The 17,109-nt window shown below is 35.6% G+C and overlaps 1 protein-coding gene across 1 annotated transcript in view; it reads left to right on the top strand.

Moving 5' to 3' along the window:
* The window catches only part of LOC150090948 (uncharacterized), a 385,861-nt gene that overhangs the window by 204,179 nt on the left and 164,573 nt on the right, over nucleotides 1-17,109 (top strand). Inside the window, exon 10 of the mRNA XM_090378546.1 lies at nucleotides 10,708-10,908. Coding sequence (XP_090234672.1) covers nucleotides 10,708-10,908 — 201 coding nt within the window. The remainder of the gene's footprint in view (nucleotides 1-10,707; nucleotides 10,909-17,109) is intronic.

The raw sequence follows: 17,109 nt of genomic DNA, 5'->3' as shown, positions 1-17,109 counted from the left end.
TTTTGTGGATTTATTGGAGGATTGTTTTCTACAGCAACATGTTCAAGGGGCAATCAGAGGGAGTAATAGTCTTGATCTGATTATCAGCAGTGATTATTCATGCATTAAGAATTTGCAGATAAAATAACCACTAGCTGACAGTGATCACAGTGTACTGATGTGGGATTTACTTAAAGACATAACTACCATCAAGGGTAAAGGGAAGGGTTTTTGTTTTCAAAAAAGTGACTACCGTGGTCTCAGACGTTTTTAAATTCTATACAGTGGGATCAACTGATGATGTTACCAACGGTGAATTCTAAATGGGAATTAAATACTGTTCAAGGTTCGGATGAATTAATAAGGCTCGTGGCAGAGAAAAAAAATGCATGGGATGCATCTAAATTATCAGGCAACACAGAAGTCTGTTGCAGATATAAGCTAGTCTGTAATCAAGTCACAAAGGAGGTTAGGCAGGCGAAGTCAGAAATCTTTGGAAAAGGATGCAAAGAGAAACAGCAAAAAGTACTTTACTTATGTAAAGTACTCTAGAAGAAGGGGATGAATCAGATTGGTCCACTTAACATAGATGGTTCGACTATTGATGATCCTGCTCAAGTAGCTGATAAACTGAATGAGTACTTTGCATCTACATTCACACATGAGGAGTTATTTAAGGAGGGGAATGCCAGAAGTTTATTAAACTAACAGGGAGCTAAGTGATTTTGTAATAACTGAGAGAAAAATGGAGGAGAAATTGTTGAAGTTAAACATAAAAAAGGCACCTGGGCAGATGGAATCTATCCGGTTATAATGAAGGTGGCAGCAAGGGAAGTAAACAAACCCTTAGCTGTAATTATGAGAGCATCCTTAGAGTCAGGGGAGGTCCTCATGGGCTGGAGATGTGCAAATATATCCCCAATTCTCAAAGGGTGACACAAATAATTATAGAACTGTTAGTTTAACTTCTGTTCTAGGGAAAATAATGGTCACCGGTTAAAGAGGTGATGCAGAATCACCTAGCCAAGACAGCAGTAATAGCTCAGACACGGCATGGGTTTGTTAAGGGGAAGTCTTGTCTGACCAATTTGATTGAATACTATGATGTGGTCACAAAGGAACTGGATTCAGAAATTAATTTTGATATCATATGCTTGGATTTCAGGAAAGCTTTTCATACTGTTACATATGGAACGACTGCTGTACAAATTGGAGTGGTATGGCATTAAGGGCAAGTTACTACAATGGATAAATGGATGGTTGAGTGTGAGACAGCAGAGAGTGGTAATAAATGGACACTGCGCTATGTGGACTAATGTTATTAGCGGTGTCCCCCAGGGTTCGTTGTTGTTTTGTGTATTTATAAATGATATCAACGAAGGTATATCAGGCTTAATGTCCAAGTTTGCAGATAATACAAAGGTTGGCACAGTTGTAATGACAGTAAAGACAGTATGCTACTGCAACAGGATCTAGAAAAAGTTAGGCAGATGGGCTGAGAATTGGCAACTGAAGTTTATCATTGACAAATGCAAAGTGCGCCCTATGGGTAGCAGTAACCCAAGAGAAACATACCAACTGTGTGGTACTACATAGGGAGGTGGAGAATGAAAAAGACCTGGAGGTAATTGTACAGTTAGATATGAAGTTTTCTGAGCAGTGCAGACGGGCTGCCAGTGCAGGTCATGGAGTTTTGTCAATGATATATAGGAATTTTCTAGCAGAGACAAGGAGGTGATTATCCCTTTGAATAAGGCAATGGTCAGGTGACACCTAGAGTACTGTATGCAGGTCTGGAGGTCTCATTTTATAAGGATGTAGAGTTGCTAGAACGAGTACAGAGAAGAGCAACAAGATTGGTGAGAGGAACAAAGGGGTGTGCTTGCGGAGAAAGTCAAGTTCTGCAAGTTGCAGCATCTGGAGACTAGACACCTGCGTGGTGATCTGATTGGTGTGTTTAAGACATTGAATGGTTTGAGCAGGCTCTGTGTCCTGACAGGATACCTCTGCTTGCTCAGATTAAGAACCTGAGGGGGCATAGATTCAAATTGATGAAATACAGTCATAGAATAAATGTGCAGAAGTTTGCCTTTTACCAGCGGATAGTTGATTGCTGGAACATACTTCCATCTGTTGTTGTGGAAGTTGATAGCGTAAATAAATTTAAGGCTGAACTAGACAAACATTTGGAGTGACCAGATAGGTGAAATGGGAAGGTTTTTTTTTTTTTTTTTTTTGGCTGATGCTGTATAAACTTGTTTTTTTGTATCATATGCCTCAACTAATGCTAATGCTTAAATAATGATAGTTAGGAAGCTTTCACTCAACAGTATTGTCAGCGTGTGGGAATTTTTTATTTTGCTAATAGTTGTCCTTTTTATATTTTTATGTTGCTATTTATTTTAAGTAACAGATTAATAAATATATATAAGTAACAAATAATCATAAAAAAATTGATTCCAGATAATCCGGCACTTATGAACTGAAATTCTTTAAAGTCTACGTTTTACAAAAAAAAAATTAATCTGGAAATATTAAGAACACAGTCCAGCACTCTATCAACGATCGCATTTGTCTTTAAGAATCCATTCAAAAAAAGGCTAACATTTCTCTCTTTATAAGATGCTTGCAGGACTATCTTATCCTCTAAACTGTTTTTGCAGTCAGCAAGATTTAAACTGCAGATAATACTCTTAATTTTCACAATAGAACAAACTTGTCTTTGCAACAAATTGCCCAGATATTGCACTATTTTCAAACAGATGGCATTGCCAAAAGGTTAATTGTCCATTTGTTTAAAAGATGGACTGCTGTGACAGCCTATTTCAGGACTAAATGGTCTCTCATCAGATAGCAGGTGATCTAGATTGTCACTAGAGATATAAGATAGTGAACAACTATCTTATACTGAACATCTTCTTTACTCTAGTGACAAAGCACAGAGTAAAGAAGTTGTTCAGTGTGAGATGTTATGTGGTATAAGAAATCAAGGTTTCCAAAGTTATAATATTGCTAAAGCTATCTTTTTTTTTTTTTTTTTTTTTTTTTGTCAGAGTGTTTTCACCAAAACTGCCTGCTATCTGAAGAAGAACCAGTTAGTTCTGAAACAAGGTTCTTGCTCGGCTCCACATAAGTCATAGTCATCTGACAAACTCATTTCTGCTGGGGGCAGATGACCTGCCTATGTGTGAAAACTCTGAAACTGTTTTAACCATTGCTCATATTTTTATAGAATGCTCCATTTTTATCAGTGCACAACATTTGTGTTTTATGCATTTTATTAACCTGGCTTGAACCCTTTACACTCACCAGATTGTAGATGACAGAGACAATATGTCTAACATTTTTAACTTTTTACAATCCATTGACTTATACACTCATATTTCAATTTATTTTTTTTTTTTTTTACCTTTGATGTAAATTTCATCATTTTGATGTAACCTGTTTGGGTTACTAAATATATTTTTTAATGTGTTTTTGTTTATCTTGACTTGGCTCATTATGGCCTTAGTTGCCAATGCACCATAAAATGGCAAATAACCAACTAACCAACCTGAATCAAGCTGTCATAGCAGTTCATCTTTTAACCAGATGGACAATTATCCTTTTGGTGAGGTCATCTGTTTGAAAGTAGTGCGATACCTGGGCAGTTTGGCACAAAGAATTTTTTTTCTCCTGTGAAAATCAAGACCATTACGTTATCAATGTAGTTCAAATCTTGCTGGGAACAGAAACATGAAAGGACAATATAATAATGTAAACAACATATAATTTCTCTCTGAGGCCATGCAGCTTTGGCTGTATTATAACATTGACTTTCTCTCTTTTATTCAGTAAACTTTGTAATTTAACATGAACTGCTATTGCAAATTATAACTGTGGCTAGTTACAACACTTGCTTGAGCTGGTGACCAGTTTGACATCTCTTTAGGACAGTTGAGAGCAAATAAGAGTGAAAATGTCCAGCATGGGTACAGTGGAAAAATGTTTGCTTTATTAAATCTGTGACTAATCTCTTCAATAAACAACAACAACTTACTGATGCACACAAATGATAGCTTTAACTTCACATATCCCAGGTTTTTTGCTGTCATTCTGATTAGTTATACAGCTCAACAGATAGCTCATGGTTACTTACTTGGTTTCCTGTTACTGCTAATGTACTAATGCTATGAAAGAAATGGCTGTACTGCCCACAGTTTTTGTCTGCTGTAGTCACAGTGGAAGCAAAAAGGAAACTTAGTAATCTTTGTTATAATGTGCAAGAAATTGATTGAATTTCTCTGTACATTATTAAAAACAAAATGCTATGTAACTAATAAATTGTCTCATTATAATTATTCCTTAGGAATAATGGTTAATTTTTTATTTATTTTTTTTCTCCATTGTAAATATATATTTTTTTTTCTCTGAAGCACAGTGATATTCTGAAATCATTTGCTTGTGACTGTTTATTGTCATTTACTCATATTTAAAAAATAAAAACTGTTATTTATATTTTCCCTAGTACTATGTTTTAGTCCTTTAGTCAACATATAAAATATTTAGAGAGATGTAAATAAGTTTAGTTGTTAGTACTTAATATTCACTGAAATGTGCTCTCCAGAGTGCTGAACCTTTCTCTGAAATCTTAAAATTCTAAAATTTGTCACCTCTCAATCCCCAACGGTGCTGGATTTTAAAAGATCCTGTTGTAAGGATTTTAAAAGATCCTGTTGTAAGGATCTTTTCTAGATCCTGTTGCAAGAATACAACTGTTGTGGATGTCTTCGTCATTGAAATCTTTCTTGATTTCTTACCAAACATGATCAATCCATTCATTTGCCATTATTGGATCTGCAGATTGAGATTCTCCACTAATTTTTGCATAAACAATGTTATGTCAGTTTTTAAATTGATCCAGCTTGTTACACACAAAATCATCGGGTCCAAATTATTTAGCAAATTTTTCCGCTTGATCCTTCAAGATCAGACTGTCTATTGAAAATCCAGCACTTCTTTGTGTGGTGAACCATTGAAGCAATGCTTCATCAATGTTTGTAACCTCACACCTACTAAATTTTTTTTTTTTAGTTATGTTCTTTTCCAGTGCCGATATGTAAACATGTTTATTCTTCCACAATGTCGATACACTTGAAGAGGACAAAAAAAAACATTTTACACAGTTCAACGTTTTTTGCACCACATTCTAACTCATGAATAATTTCAACTTTTTCACAACTCGAGAGACACTTTCTTTTGTTATTAGACATGTTTCCGAAGGAAGGGTTCTTTTCTAACTGATTTTACTTTAAAATGATAAAGTGATCTGCATACAAAGTTCTTAGTAGTCCCGAAATAAATTTATGGTTCACTGAATACAAGACAACCTGTAAATGGGGTAATGCGACAGGCGGAACGCCAATGCATTATTGTATAGCCCTGTCCCAGAAGGACAAGGTTATAAACCGGCCGCTAATCCAATGCGGGTGGTCATAAAGCTAAGTCGCCGTTTTCATTTTCATCTATTCCAAGAATTTGGTTTTTTTGACTACCCGAACAATTAAGAATGTTTGCATACATACCAAAATTTGTTTGATATATCTGTGTAGTATGCTTGTTATAGCAGTGAGTGATTGTATGGGAATACACGTAAATTAAAATCATTATGGCTTTTTTGCTCATTACAGCCGTGATCTCATTATAACCAAGTTCAACTGTATTTTATTATTATTATTATGTTGGACTTTTTTTTTTCTTAACCCCAGATATTTCAGTTTTTTAAAATACAATAAGCTTGCAGAGGTTGGAGAATAAATTCGTTTTTAAGGGGAGGCGGGGATGAATAATTCACCTTTATTTGTTTTACCATCCCCTCTAAGGTACCTTGTTGCTAAGCTGTGTATGTCCTCATACATAAAGACTTTCCTTATATGGATGGCTTTTTTTGCCAGTCCCACCAGGTATATCTATCCATCGTTGGTCTTCAAAAACTCAATGTCTTTAGGTGCAGTCTCCATAAACCATTATTCCAAATCCAGTCTCTCTACTGCCTTATACAGTGGGATTATGACCTTCTTATTCCTACAAGCAAAACTTCACCTGCTTGGATTGTAACCCCCAAATATCTCTCTCTCTCTCTCTCTCTCTCTCTCTCACACACACACACACACACACACACACACACACACACACACACACACACACACACACCTGGGTATGGGTATATGCCACAACCCCAGAACAATTTTTCTAATAAACAAACTTCTGTAATTTTAGTACTGCTGATTTCATACTGCTCAGTTCCTTCCTGCCATGTGGAATCTTCCATTTGTTGGGTCTCACTCATTTAACCCACCAGCTCTGCCTCCATTTGTCATTGACAAATATATTGGAATGGGTCCCTTTGAACATGAGTAGTGATATTATGACATTTTGATTGCATTAAGAGATGTGTCAGTAGCACATCACTACCCTCCTGGTTTGCTTGTTTTGAGTTTGAATTAATTGAAATTTAAGTGGAAACAACTGTAGATCCTGATTTAAGATTCTTTTACACCTGATCATTTAACATTCATTTTTGCTGAATTTTCTTTTGGATTTTTTTAGGGCTTTGTTCTATTGCAGCACTTATTGCCTCAGTTGTTTTTGCATATGATTCTTGCACTGCTTCTATTGGAATGAGTAGCAGCCAGCCTGGAAAACAACATACAGAGTATTTCAGAAACTGCTGGAAGTCATTGCGGTACACGTAAACACATGGATTGTGTTAGGGTAGCTAAGAATAGGAACAGGTGCATGTATACATGTGTGTACACCAATGCTAGGAGTTTGGTAAATAAATTTGATGAATTTGAGGAATTGCTCAAAACATCAAAGGCAGATATTGTTTGGGATATCAGAGACGTGGTGTCACACAGATATAAGGAATGCAGAACTGGAATTTGGGGAGTGCAATGTGTACAGAAAGGATAGACAGGATAGTAAGGGAGGAGGGGTTATGCTATTAGTTAAGAAACACAAAATCCAAGGAAGTAAGTGAAGCCAGTCGACATTGCTGGACAGTGCAGTGTCGTGTCAGTTTGGTGTGACATAAGCATTGGGAGATCAAAATTGAGAGTAGGAGTGTGTTATAGGCCTAATGACTCTGATGAGTATAATAAGAAACTGTACAGAGAAATAGAGTGGGCCAGTAAATCAGAGTATTATAATGGGGGATTTTAATTTCCCAGATATTGACTGGAATTTGTGGTTTGGTCACTCACACACTAGCAAGGCTTTTGTGGATTTGTTGGATGATTGTTTTCTACATCAGCATGTTCGGGAGGCAACTAGAGGGAGTAATACTCTTGATCTGATTATCAGTAGTGATTCCTCATGCATTAAGAATCTGCAGATAAAGGAACAGCTAGGTGGCAGTGATCATAGTGTGCTGAAGTGGGATTTACTCAAAGAGGTAACTACCATCAGGGGTAAGGGGAAGGATTTTTGCTTTCGTAAAGGCGACTATGGTGGTCTGGGACAGTATTTAAATTCTGTATGGTGGGACCAACTGATGATGTTACCAACAGCAAATTCAAAATAGGAAGCATTCAAAGAATTAATCTTGGAAGCTACTAGGCTTTACATACCAACTAAGAAATATTGTTCAAGGATTAGGCCTAAATGGAAGTCAGATGAACTAATAAGACATATGGCAAAGAAGAAAAATGCATGGGATACATATAAATTAATGGGTGACATGAAAGCTTATGATAGATATAAGCTGGTCTGTAACCAAGTCACAAAGGAGATTAGGTAGGCAAAGGCAGATTATGAGAAATCCTTGGCAAAGGATGCAAAGAAAAACAGAAAAGAGTTCTTTACCTATGTAAACTGTAGAAGGAAAGGGATGAACCAGATTGGTCCACTGGGTATTGATGGTTGAACTGTCGTTGATCCTGCTCAGGTGGCTAACAAACTAAATGAGTATTTTGCATCTACATGAGGAGTTATTTAGGGAGGGGAATGCCAGAGGTGAATTGAACTCTGGCAGTGAGCTGGATGATTTTGTAATAACTGAAACTAAAGTGGAAGAGAAATTGTTGAAGATAAACATAAAAAAGGCACTCGGGGTGGATGGGATCTATCCAGTTATATTAAAGGAGGCAGCAAACCTTTAGCCATAATTATGAGAGCTTCTTTGGACTCAGGGGAGGTACCCATGGACTGGAGATGTGAAAATGTGCAATTCACAAAGGAGGATCAAAGGGTGACACAAGTAATTATAAACCTGTTAGTTTGTCTTCTTTTCCAGGAAAATTAATGGAGGTAGTGGTTAAAGAATCCCTGCAGGATCATCTAGACGAGACTTCAGTTATAGCTCAGACACAGCATGGTTTTGTTAAGGGAAAGTCTTGCTTGACCAATTTAATTGGATACTATGATGTGGTCACAAAGGAACTGGATGCAGGGAATAACTTTGATATCATATATTTGGATCTTAGAAAGGCTTTTGATACTGTTGCACATGAAAGACTGCTGCACAAATTGAAGCAGTGTGACACTGGAGGCAAATTGCTGCTATGGATAAAGGGATGGTTGAGGGGGGAGAAGACAGAGAGTGGTAATCAATGGACGCTGCTGTGGACTTAATGTTATTAGTGGAGTCCCTCAGGGTTCAGTGTTGGGTCCATTGTTGTTTTCTGTATTTATAAATGATATTGATGATGGTATATGAAGAAGTTTGCAGACTATACGAAGGTTGGTAGGGTCGTTAAGGACACTAATGACAGTATGCTTCTGCAACAGGATCTAGGAAAGTTGAGCAGATAGGCTGAGAGATGGCAAATGAAGTTTAATATTGAGAAATGTAAAGTACTACATATGAGAAGCAGTAACCCCAGAGTAACGTATCCACTCTGTGGTACTAACTGACAGTGGTAGAGAACGAAAAGGACCTGGGGCTAATTGTGCAGGCAGATATTGTTTTCTGAGCAGTGCAGGTGGTCTGCAAGAGTAGCTCATAGTGTCTTGTCAACGATATACAGGAATTTTTCTGGCACGGATAAGTAGGTGATTATCCCATTGTATAAGGCAATGGTCAGGCCACACCTTGAGTACTGTATACAGGTCTGGAGGCCTCATTTTAAGATGGATGTAGAGCTGTAGGAAGGAGTACAGAGAAGGGCAACAAGATTAGTGAATGGAACAAAGGGTTGCTCTTATGAAGAAAGGCTTAAGTTTTGCAAATTACAGTGTCTGGAGGCTAACAATACAAAGGACAGATGTAGGATAGATGTGCGGAAGTTTGCCTTTAGCCAGCGGGTGGTTGGTTGGTGGAACAGGCTTTCACCCTTTGTTGTGGAAGTTGATAGCCTAAATAAATTTAAGGCTGGGCTGGATAGGTATTTGGAACGAACAGACAGGTGAAATGGGAGCGGTTTTTTTTTTTTTTTTTTTGACTGATGCTGCATAAGCTTGCTTTCTTACATGTGCCTCTACTAATGCTATTCTGATTGGAAATCGACAGTGGTAATTTTGAATTATATGCTCCCTTTCTAGTGAAATGATGGTGCAGACTGTTTATGATTTTGAGGTCCCTGTTTTGTGTTCTTGTGTTTCAAAATTATTATTTTAGATTTAGAAACTGAATTCTCTTCTATGAAATCTAATTAGAAATCATTTTTTGCCCAAAATTTTTGAAATATTTTATTTCATTATTATGTTGTTCTTTTTTCTTAATCCCAGATATTTCAGTTTTCTGAAAATACTCTAAACTTGCAGAGCTTGAAGAATATATTAGTTTTAAAGGGGGGGGGGAGGGAAGAAGCTGCTACTAAGAAAATACATTAAGAACTCATGTAACATGTACTATATTTATTTTAGCATGTTATGCTAAAATTTTGTTTACACCAAATTGTTTGCACTGAATTTTATGAATCTTAATGGTTACTAGTAAATTATCTATACATTTGAAAAACTTGCATAATATTGTTTTCCCACATCTTTATTTTCTTGAACAACTAGAATAAATATCTTAATAGTTACAGTTGTTATTTATTAGCAAATATGTAAGTACAATGCTGCCTTAAATTTTGTCGTTCAGGAAACTTCCGAACATTTCCTTAAGGAGTGCTTACTTTGCTAAATTTCATTAACACTACACTTCATTGATTGCATATTCCAACTATGTTTATAAATAAGCAGTGTAATGAATTTATGTAAATTAAGCAGCTGAAATTTTTAAGATACTTATTTAATTGTGAAATTTTAAATATTGCTTTTGGTTACTAACATTTTCACCAGTTTTAGTTTATCTCCTTGCTTCACTCATTTGTCTGCTTGGTACAATCAAAATTTTAGCTAATAGCTGTTATTTGTTGCTGAAGACAATCTGATAAAATAGAGTAATTCTAAATGTAACGTAACATTATAGGATATACTTCTTTCTGAGCAAAAAGTGATACTAATTTAGAATTATTTGTTTTTCATATGTGAAAATTTCATGACCTTTTATCATGTGCAAGGAAGACCTGAGGTAACTTAGTTTAAATTAACTGCAACCTGATGGGATTATTGTTGTTTTTTTTATTTGTAAAAACCTGATCAAGAATATGTCACTAACTGAACTTCTGTGCCTTAACAGCAGATATTTCAGTCCATGGTCATGTAAATTGTTTTTTTTTTTTTTTTAAACTGTTTCTGTTATTGAGCTTAGTCATTTTATACATAATCAAGCAGTAAGTTAACAATAAGTCTCTATTCTAGATGCCCCCATTTGAGCAGCAACCATCAGCACCACTTTTTCCTCATCCATCAACATCCACTCGACCACTTGAGCCCTTTCGTCCATCATTTGATGTTTTGCCACCACTTCATTATCGTCATGGAGACCTTCCTCTTGGACATATTTCTTCATCTGCAGTGAACAGGATGAATGAATTGCCTCCACCCCCAAACAGGCTTCAAGTATGATACTGCAGATATTATTTAGAAGTGAAGTTATTCTATATTAAAGTCAAACCTTTCAAATCTACTAATCAGAAGGCCTTATCCATACCAGATACTGTAATTTTTTGGATTTCAGATAGTCACATCATTACCCCTAAAAAAAAAAAACCATAAAAAATATTAAATTTCTGTAATGAAACTTATTGTACATGTACTGTATACACTATAGATTTTTTTTTTTTTTTCATGAGAAAGGTAATGTACAGTACTGTAAAAATAAAAGTATATCCCTTTCTAAAACATACTGCTGTTTATGGTATATTTTTGAAGGGAAAAAAGCAAAAAAAAAAATTCACAATCACTTCATTGAAGGTCCAGTGTTAAACATTTTTATCAGTGTAAACTTTTCCGAAAAAGATAAGGCCTGTGTATACATTTTGAAAGGCCACAATCTGTCTGCTGAACTACTTATATCCACATACACACTGCCCTACCATTAACACGTTGACTGCCAAGCTAGTTTAAAAAAAAAATTCCCCAGGGCCAAAAAATATTTAGTAAATAATTTGATTAGTAATTCTAAAATAAATATTGAAATGTCATTGTTGTGCAGTTTTTTTCTCTTAAAATATCAAAAAAGTCTTTTTTTGTGTCGCATATAAGTGGCCGACGTGGCCCAGTAGGTTACTTTATTTCTTGAGATGCTGTGTCGGCCACATATGTGTGATACTATTACGGCATACATATGGAAGTTGTTTGTGATTAGTTTATTGCATGCGTGGCATATGCTGCAATAAAACTAATCGCAATAAAATAAACTCTCAAATTTCACAATAAATTTGTCAGTATTGTTAGAGATTTTGTGAAAACAAGTTCATTGGTGCTCTGTATTATCCCCATTATTATTGTGTTGTGTTTCTCTGCAAGTTTGTACAAGTGTGTTGTAAAAAAAAAAAAAAAAAAAAAAATCTAAACAGCAATGGCTAAAAGAAGAGTAACTAAGAGAAATTTCTGAAAATCTTAGTAGTAGTTCTGAAGATGAAAAAGATTTTGACTCTGATGATTCGGTAAAAGATCCTAACTAGGATATTTCTTCAAATGAAGATGATGTTGAAATACCGGAAAATATGGAAGAAGAAAACATGGATGAGCAATTTGAAAATACCGAAGAACCTGAGATTGAAGCAACTGAAACAAACGAAGCTATTGAATGGACTGAATACAAAGGACACGAAAAAAAGATTTGATTTTACAGGAAAATTGGGACTGCAAATAGATGTATCAAGAAACATTACTCACCTTGAGGCATTTTCATTATTCTTTGATGATGAAGTAATAAATCTTATTGTAACGGAAACAAACAGATATGCCGAACAGAAAATTCAGTGTACCCGAGCTTCGTGGCAGAATCGTCTAAAAAAGTGGGTTTCAACAACTTCTGATGAGATGAGAAAGTTTTTCGGGCTTCTTATGTGGATGGGACTAGTAAGATTGGACAGTATTGCATCTTACTGGTCAACCAAACCTATCTATAAAAATAATTTAGTAACAAAAATTGTCTCACAACAGATTTGAATTGTTGCGTCACATTCACTTTTCAGACAATGAAACTGCTATTCCAGGGACAGGCTCAGTAAGATACAACACCTGATAGATGTTTTGCAGCTGAAATATCAGAAAATATTTTTCCCTGGTGAAGATTTCGTCATTGACGAAACTCTTATTCTTTGTGGGGGACAAGCTGATATTCTGACAGTATATTCCAAATAAAGCACACATGTATTGAATAAAGCTGTTCAAGTTTTATTCCACTGAAGGATATACCTGGTCGAGCAAGATCTATTCTGATCTTGCTCGATAAATCTGAAAATTATATAAAATCCATAGGTTTAGATGCAAAGGTCTGCGAAGAGTTATCACAAGGACTTCTAAATGAATGTCACACCTTATACGTTGACAACTTTTATACCAGCTACCATCTGGCATTATCGTTTCTTCATAAAAAAAACTCACGTTGTGGGTACATTATGAGCAAATAAAAAATTTATGCCCAAAGAAGTCATGTACTCAAAGCTAAATAAAGGGGAGATGATTGCCAAGGAAGAAAAAAAATGAAATTATTGTTCTAAAGTGGCGAGATGCTCGAGATGTGAGACTACTAACAACAAAGCATGCCCCAGAAATGGTTGATGGACCCTCCACCAGTAAAGGAAGACGGAAAGAAGCAAAAAAAAAAAAAAAAAAAACACTTCCTATTCTAGCTTATAATAAGGGAAAGGTAGACATTGATCTATCGGATCAAATGGGTTCGTATGCCACAACGCTAAGAAAGAGGGTAAAGTGGTACCGGAAATTAGTGATAGAATATATATTCGGAATACCAGTTGTCGATGCGTACATGGTATACAAGAGTGCTATGTGAAAACAAATAAAAATAAGAAGCTTTTGGGAAGAAGTATTTACGGATTTGCTAAATATAGAACAGAAAGAGAAACGTGAAAATCCAAAATGTGGTAACACTCATATACTAACGATAAAAAATCGACGCAAACAACAAGAAATTTAGAAGGATGTGTGTTTTTTTGTTACGCAAAATTGAGAGTCAGGAGGAAGATCAGTTGCTAGCAGAAAGAGGAAAAGAGTTTCGACGTATTGCCCAGACTGTATTCATCAGCCCTTTGTGTGTTTGGAGTGTTTTGGACAACACCATAAATCAAAATAAATATAATTACAATTTTATAATTTTGTAATTATAAAATTTGTAATAATAAAGAATTTTTAAATAATGACCAGTTACTCGCTTATTTTTTCTCATACCACCATGCAAATTTCTTCACATGTAACATCCGAGGCTACGCTTTTCAAAAATAATGTAAATTTCCAACAATTATCAGCGCTATACAGCCGATGCAGCTCCCACTGAAACAGTGGGTGTTGGATATACAGCCAGCACAGCAGTCAACATGGTAATATCTGGATACCTTCATATCTATAAATATCCTTTATTTACAGGAAAACTAATAATTTGTGCTGAAAACTTTAGCCTTTGTGACAGCCTGTAGTCTCAGTGGAACACTCCCCACCAGTTTTTTGTAAATGGTCTCTGATATTTTCTGCTGTAAATGACCTCTGCAAAAAAGAACTTGAAAAGCTTTTTTTTGAACAGCAGCTTTTCACTCACACTTGCAGAACCAATTCATCCCAGAGGTTCTCTATAGGCTTTAGGTCAGGACCCTGGGCTGGCCAGTTCAACTTTTCGGTGCTCATGTTCTTAAACCAGTGTGTCACAATGTGAGTAGTATGATGTGGAGCATATTGTCCTGCTGATACAGGTCTTCACTGAAATGCTGCCACAATGTATGTTAGTACTGAATTATTGTTGAGGACATCTAGCTAGACTTCAGCAGTCATGTTTTTAGCTAAAACAACTAATGGTCCCAGGCTAAACCACAAAAAACAGCAACATGCTACCTCTGCCAAACTTTGTTGTTGGGACAATACAGTCTGATAAGTTTCTTTCTCCTGGCATCTCTCATACCTAAACATCACTGTCTGGCTGGTAGACTACATACTGTGACTCGTCACTCCAAAGCACAGCTTTCAATTGGTTTACAGTCCAAGAATGGTGGACCCTACACCAAGCTAGACAGTATCTGGCATTAGTCAGGGTGATTAGTGGCTTGTGAATGACTACATGACCATATTATGTGCTATCCTGTTATATACTATGCTGATGGTGCCATTTTTATCATAGTTATCTCGCTAAGGGTCTGTTTGCTCTGCAACAACGTCATACTGTGTTCCAAGCAGACAATTCTTTGCAGAGCTCTCCTGTCATGTTCCATAAGCTTCTGGGTCATTTCATGACAATTTCAGCACCAGTCCACTTCCATTTGCAGATCACATTGCCAATTGTAAATCTAGAGGTCTTCAATCCTGTTAAAATGTCACATACAGACTGATTGCTTATGTTGTAACCTTATTATTATTCTATGTTGGAAGTTGTTGATACCATTTATCACAGCATCTTGCATTCACAATCATAACGTCCTCCCCCCCCCACTGGAAGGCCCACAACCATTTATAACTGATTTCTTAGTGTCATTTGGAGTATCCTAAAAACTTATTTCTCTGGGCTGAATTATTGGCATCATTATCATCCTGTTCTAACACTGCTTTGGCAAAAGACCAATTCAAGAACTAAATTTACTAATTTCTGGGTGGTTGGCCATTCTCCCAAATATAGCCAGAAAATGGGTGGCACTAAATTAAATGGATTGCCAGATTTGAGAACTTTCAAGTCTACCACCATTAAAAGATTTCAGCATTTTAATGATGGTATTCATATTAAAAACATTCACAATTTATCTGAATAATTGCAGATAAATCGTACATGCAGGCAACTAATTGTAGTAGTGATTTGTTGTAAACTGGACAGTTGTTTTATTCAATTCTGTGATTTATTGAAAATTTTGCGTTGTTTTCCTGCAGTGTTCCATTATCATTTGTGCTTGGATCATCATGAATTTGATCCCGAAGATCTGCTACCATTGATCTCTATTTTTCCTTTCCATCACTAGTAGTCTGACCAGCCAACATCTGTAGATGTCTTTTATCCTGAATTTTAAAGGCATCTTGCCCTGTGCTTTGTACTCTTTTTTATTCATAGATTAAGGTTGATACAAATCTTCTTGCATAGTTCTCTGACTGCCTTTACAACTTGCAGCAGCTAGGTTGCTCCCTAGCTGGTTGATGTATTAATTCAAGTATCCAAGTGATGTCAATTCCTATTTCACTTGGTATGTAAATCCTTATGCAACAACCCATTAATGCAACATCTTGGTACTCTTTTTTTTTTTTTCCCTTTTTTTTCCTTTTTTTTTTTTTCTCTCTCTAAATTTACTCCATTTAACTGTATGTCAGTTTCATTGATAGGTATATGCACCCAATACTTTTTCGTAAAAAACAGATTTTGTTTCTTTTTTATGAAATTAGAATAAGGCTTAGATAAGATCTGTCCCCATTTGTAAAGTATTTTCTGAATATTTTCTGTGAAATAATTAAAATTTAGTTTAATTGCTTCCTTAGGCTTGATCATATAGCCTGTTTTTGTTTATGATTTTTTAGATTGTTTTAGGTGATTCTTCTGCATTTGTTTTTTGAAGAATTTATGTCAGTCAAGTTGTTCATTACAACATATTGTGAAAATGAGCAGAAAATATGAGAAACTCTGTGAGTCCAAGCTTAAAAAACATGTTAATTTCTAATGAGATGTTGAATTTTCTGATAATGGAGATAAGTATTTCAATTTTCATTGCCATTGTCATTGAGACTGGAAAACTTCAAAGAAGTTTTCTTGTTTATATTTCAGCATCACTAGAGCAGAAGAGTGTGCAATTAATTATTATTTTGACAACAAATACAATTACAACCATATATTAGGAGTCACACAGGCTTGAACCATGCCTGTTCAATTGCATATGCATTATGCAATGACCCCTTAGCTATGTGGTGTGTTCCCACTCTGTTTGCAAAGAACATTGCCAGGCAATATATTATGTGAAATATGTCACATGTTAGCTTAATCACATTCAATCATTTTCCTACTTGGTTATGAGACTAAATTAATAGCAATTCTTCTATAATAGCAACTTATAGAAGCATTGCTATTAATTTAGTATTGATCACATGGGACCTCTTCTGCTGTAATTTAATAGGAATGGTTATAGGTGATTGTGATCTGTTTCATTATGGGTATAAGAGTACAAATAATTTTAGTATATGACTATTCAAGGTTAGATGCTATGTACTGATGAGAAAATTTCATTATTTTAGTTATCCTGTACGTATAAAAAAAATGAATGGTGCCGGAAGTGACCCCAGTTAGTAAACATGTTGCCAAAAGAGATTAGTTGATATATACTGGGTTAAAGGTGGTTATCCACCAACGGCCACATGGAAAAACATTTTTAAGTAATTATACAGGGTGTATTAGGGTGTCAAAAGCAGTAAAGTACAAAACTTAATTTATGTACACAATAATTCCAATACTGTAAACAAATTAAATGAATTTGAGAATTTAACCAAGTCAGTTGATACTGATGTATTTGGACTTATTGAGACATAGTGCCACTGAGTGATGCAAGATGAAATTCATTTCGGTGAATATTGTGTATTTGAGAAGTAGAGGGGAGAGGGAGTGAATATTCTGATCAGGAT

This window comes from Mastigoproctus giganteus, chromosome 1, assembly GCF_048544385.1.
Source record: "Mastigoproctus giganteus isolate SK-2022 chromosome 1, ASM4854438v1, whole genome shotgun sequence".
Taxonomy (NCBI): Eukaryota; Metazoa; Arthropoda; class Arachnida; order Uropygi; family Thelyphonidae; genus Mastigoproctus; species Mastigoproctus giganteus.
This window is presented reverse-complemented; position numbering and strand designations above follow the sequence as displayed.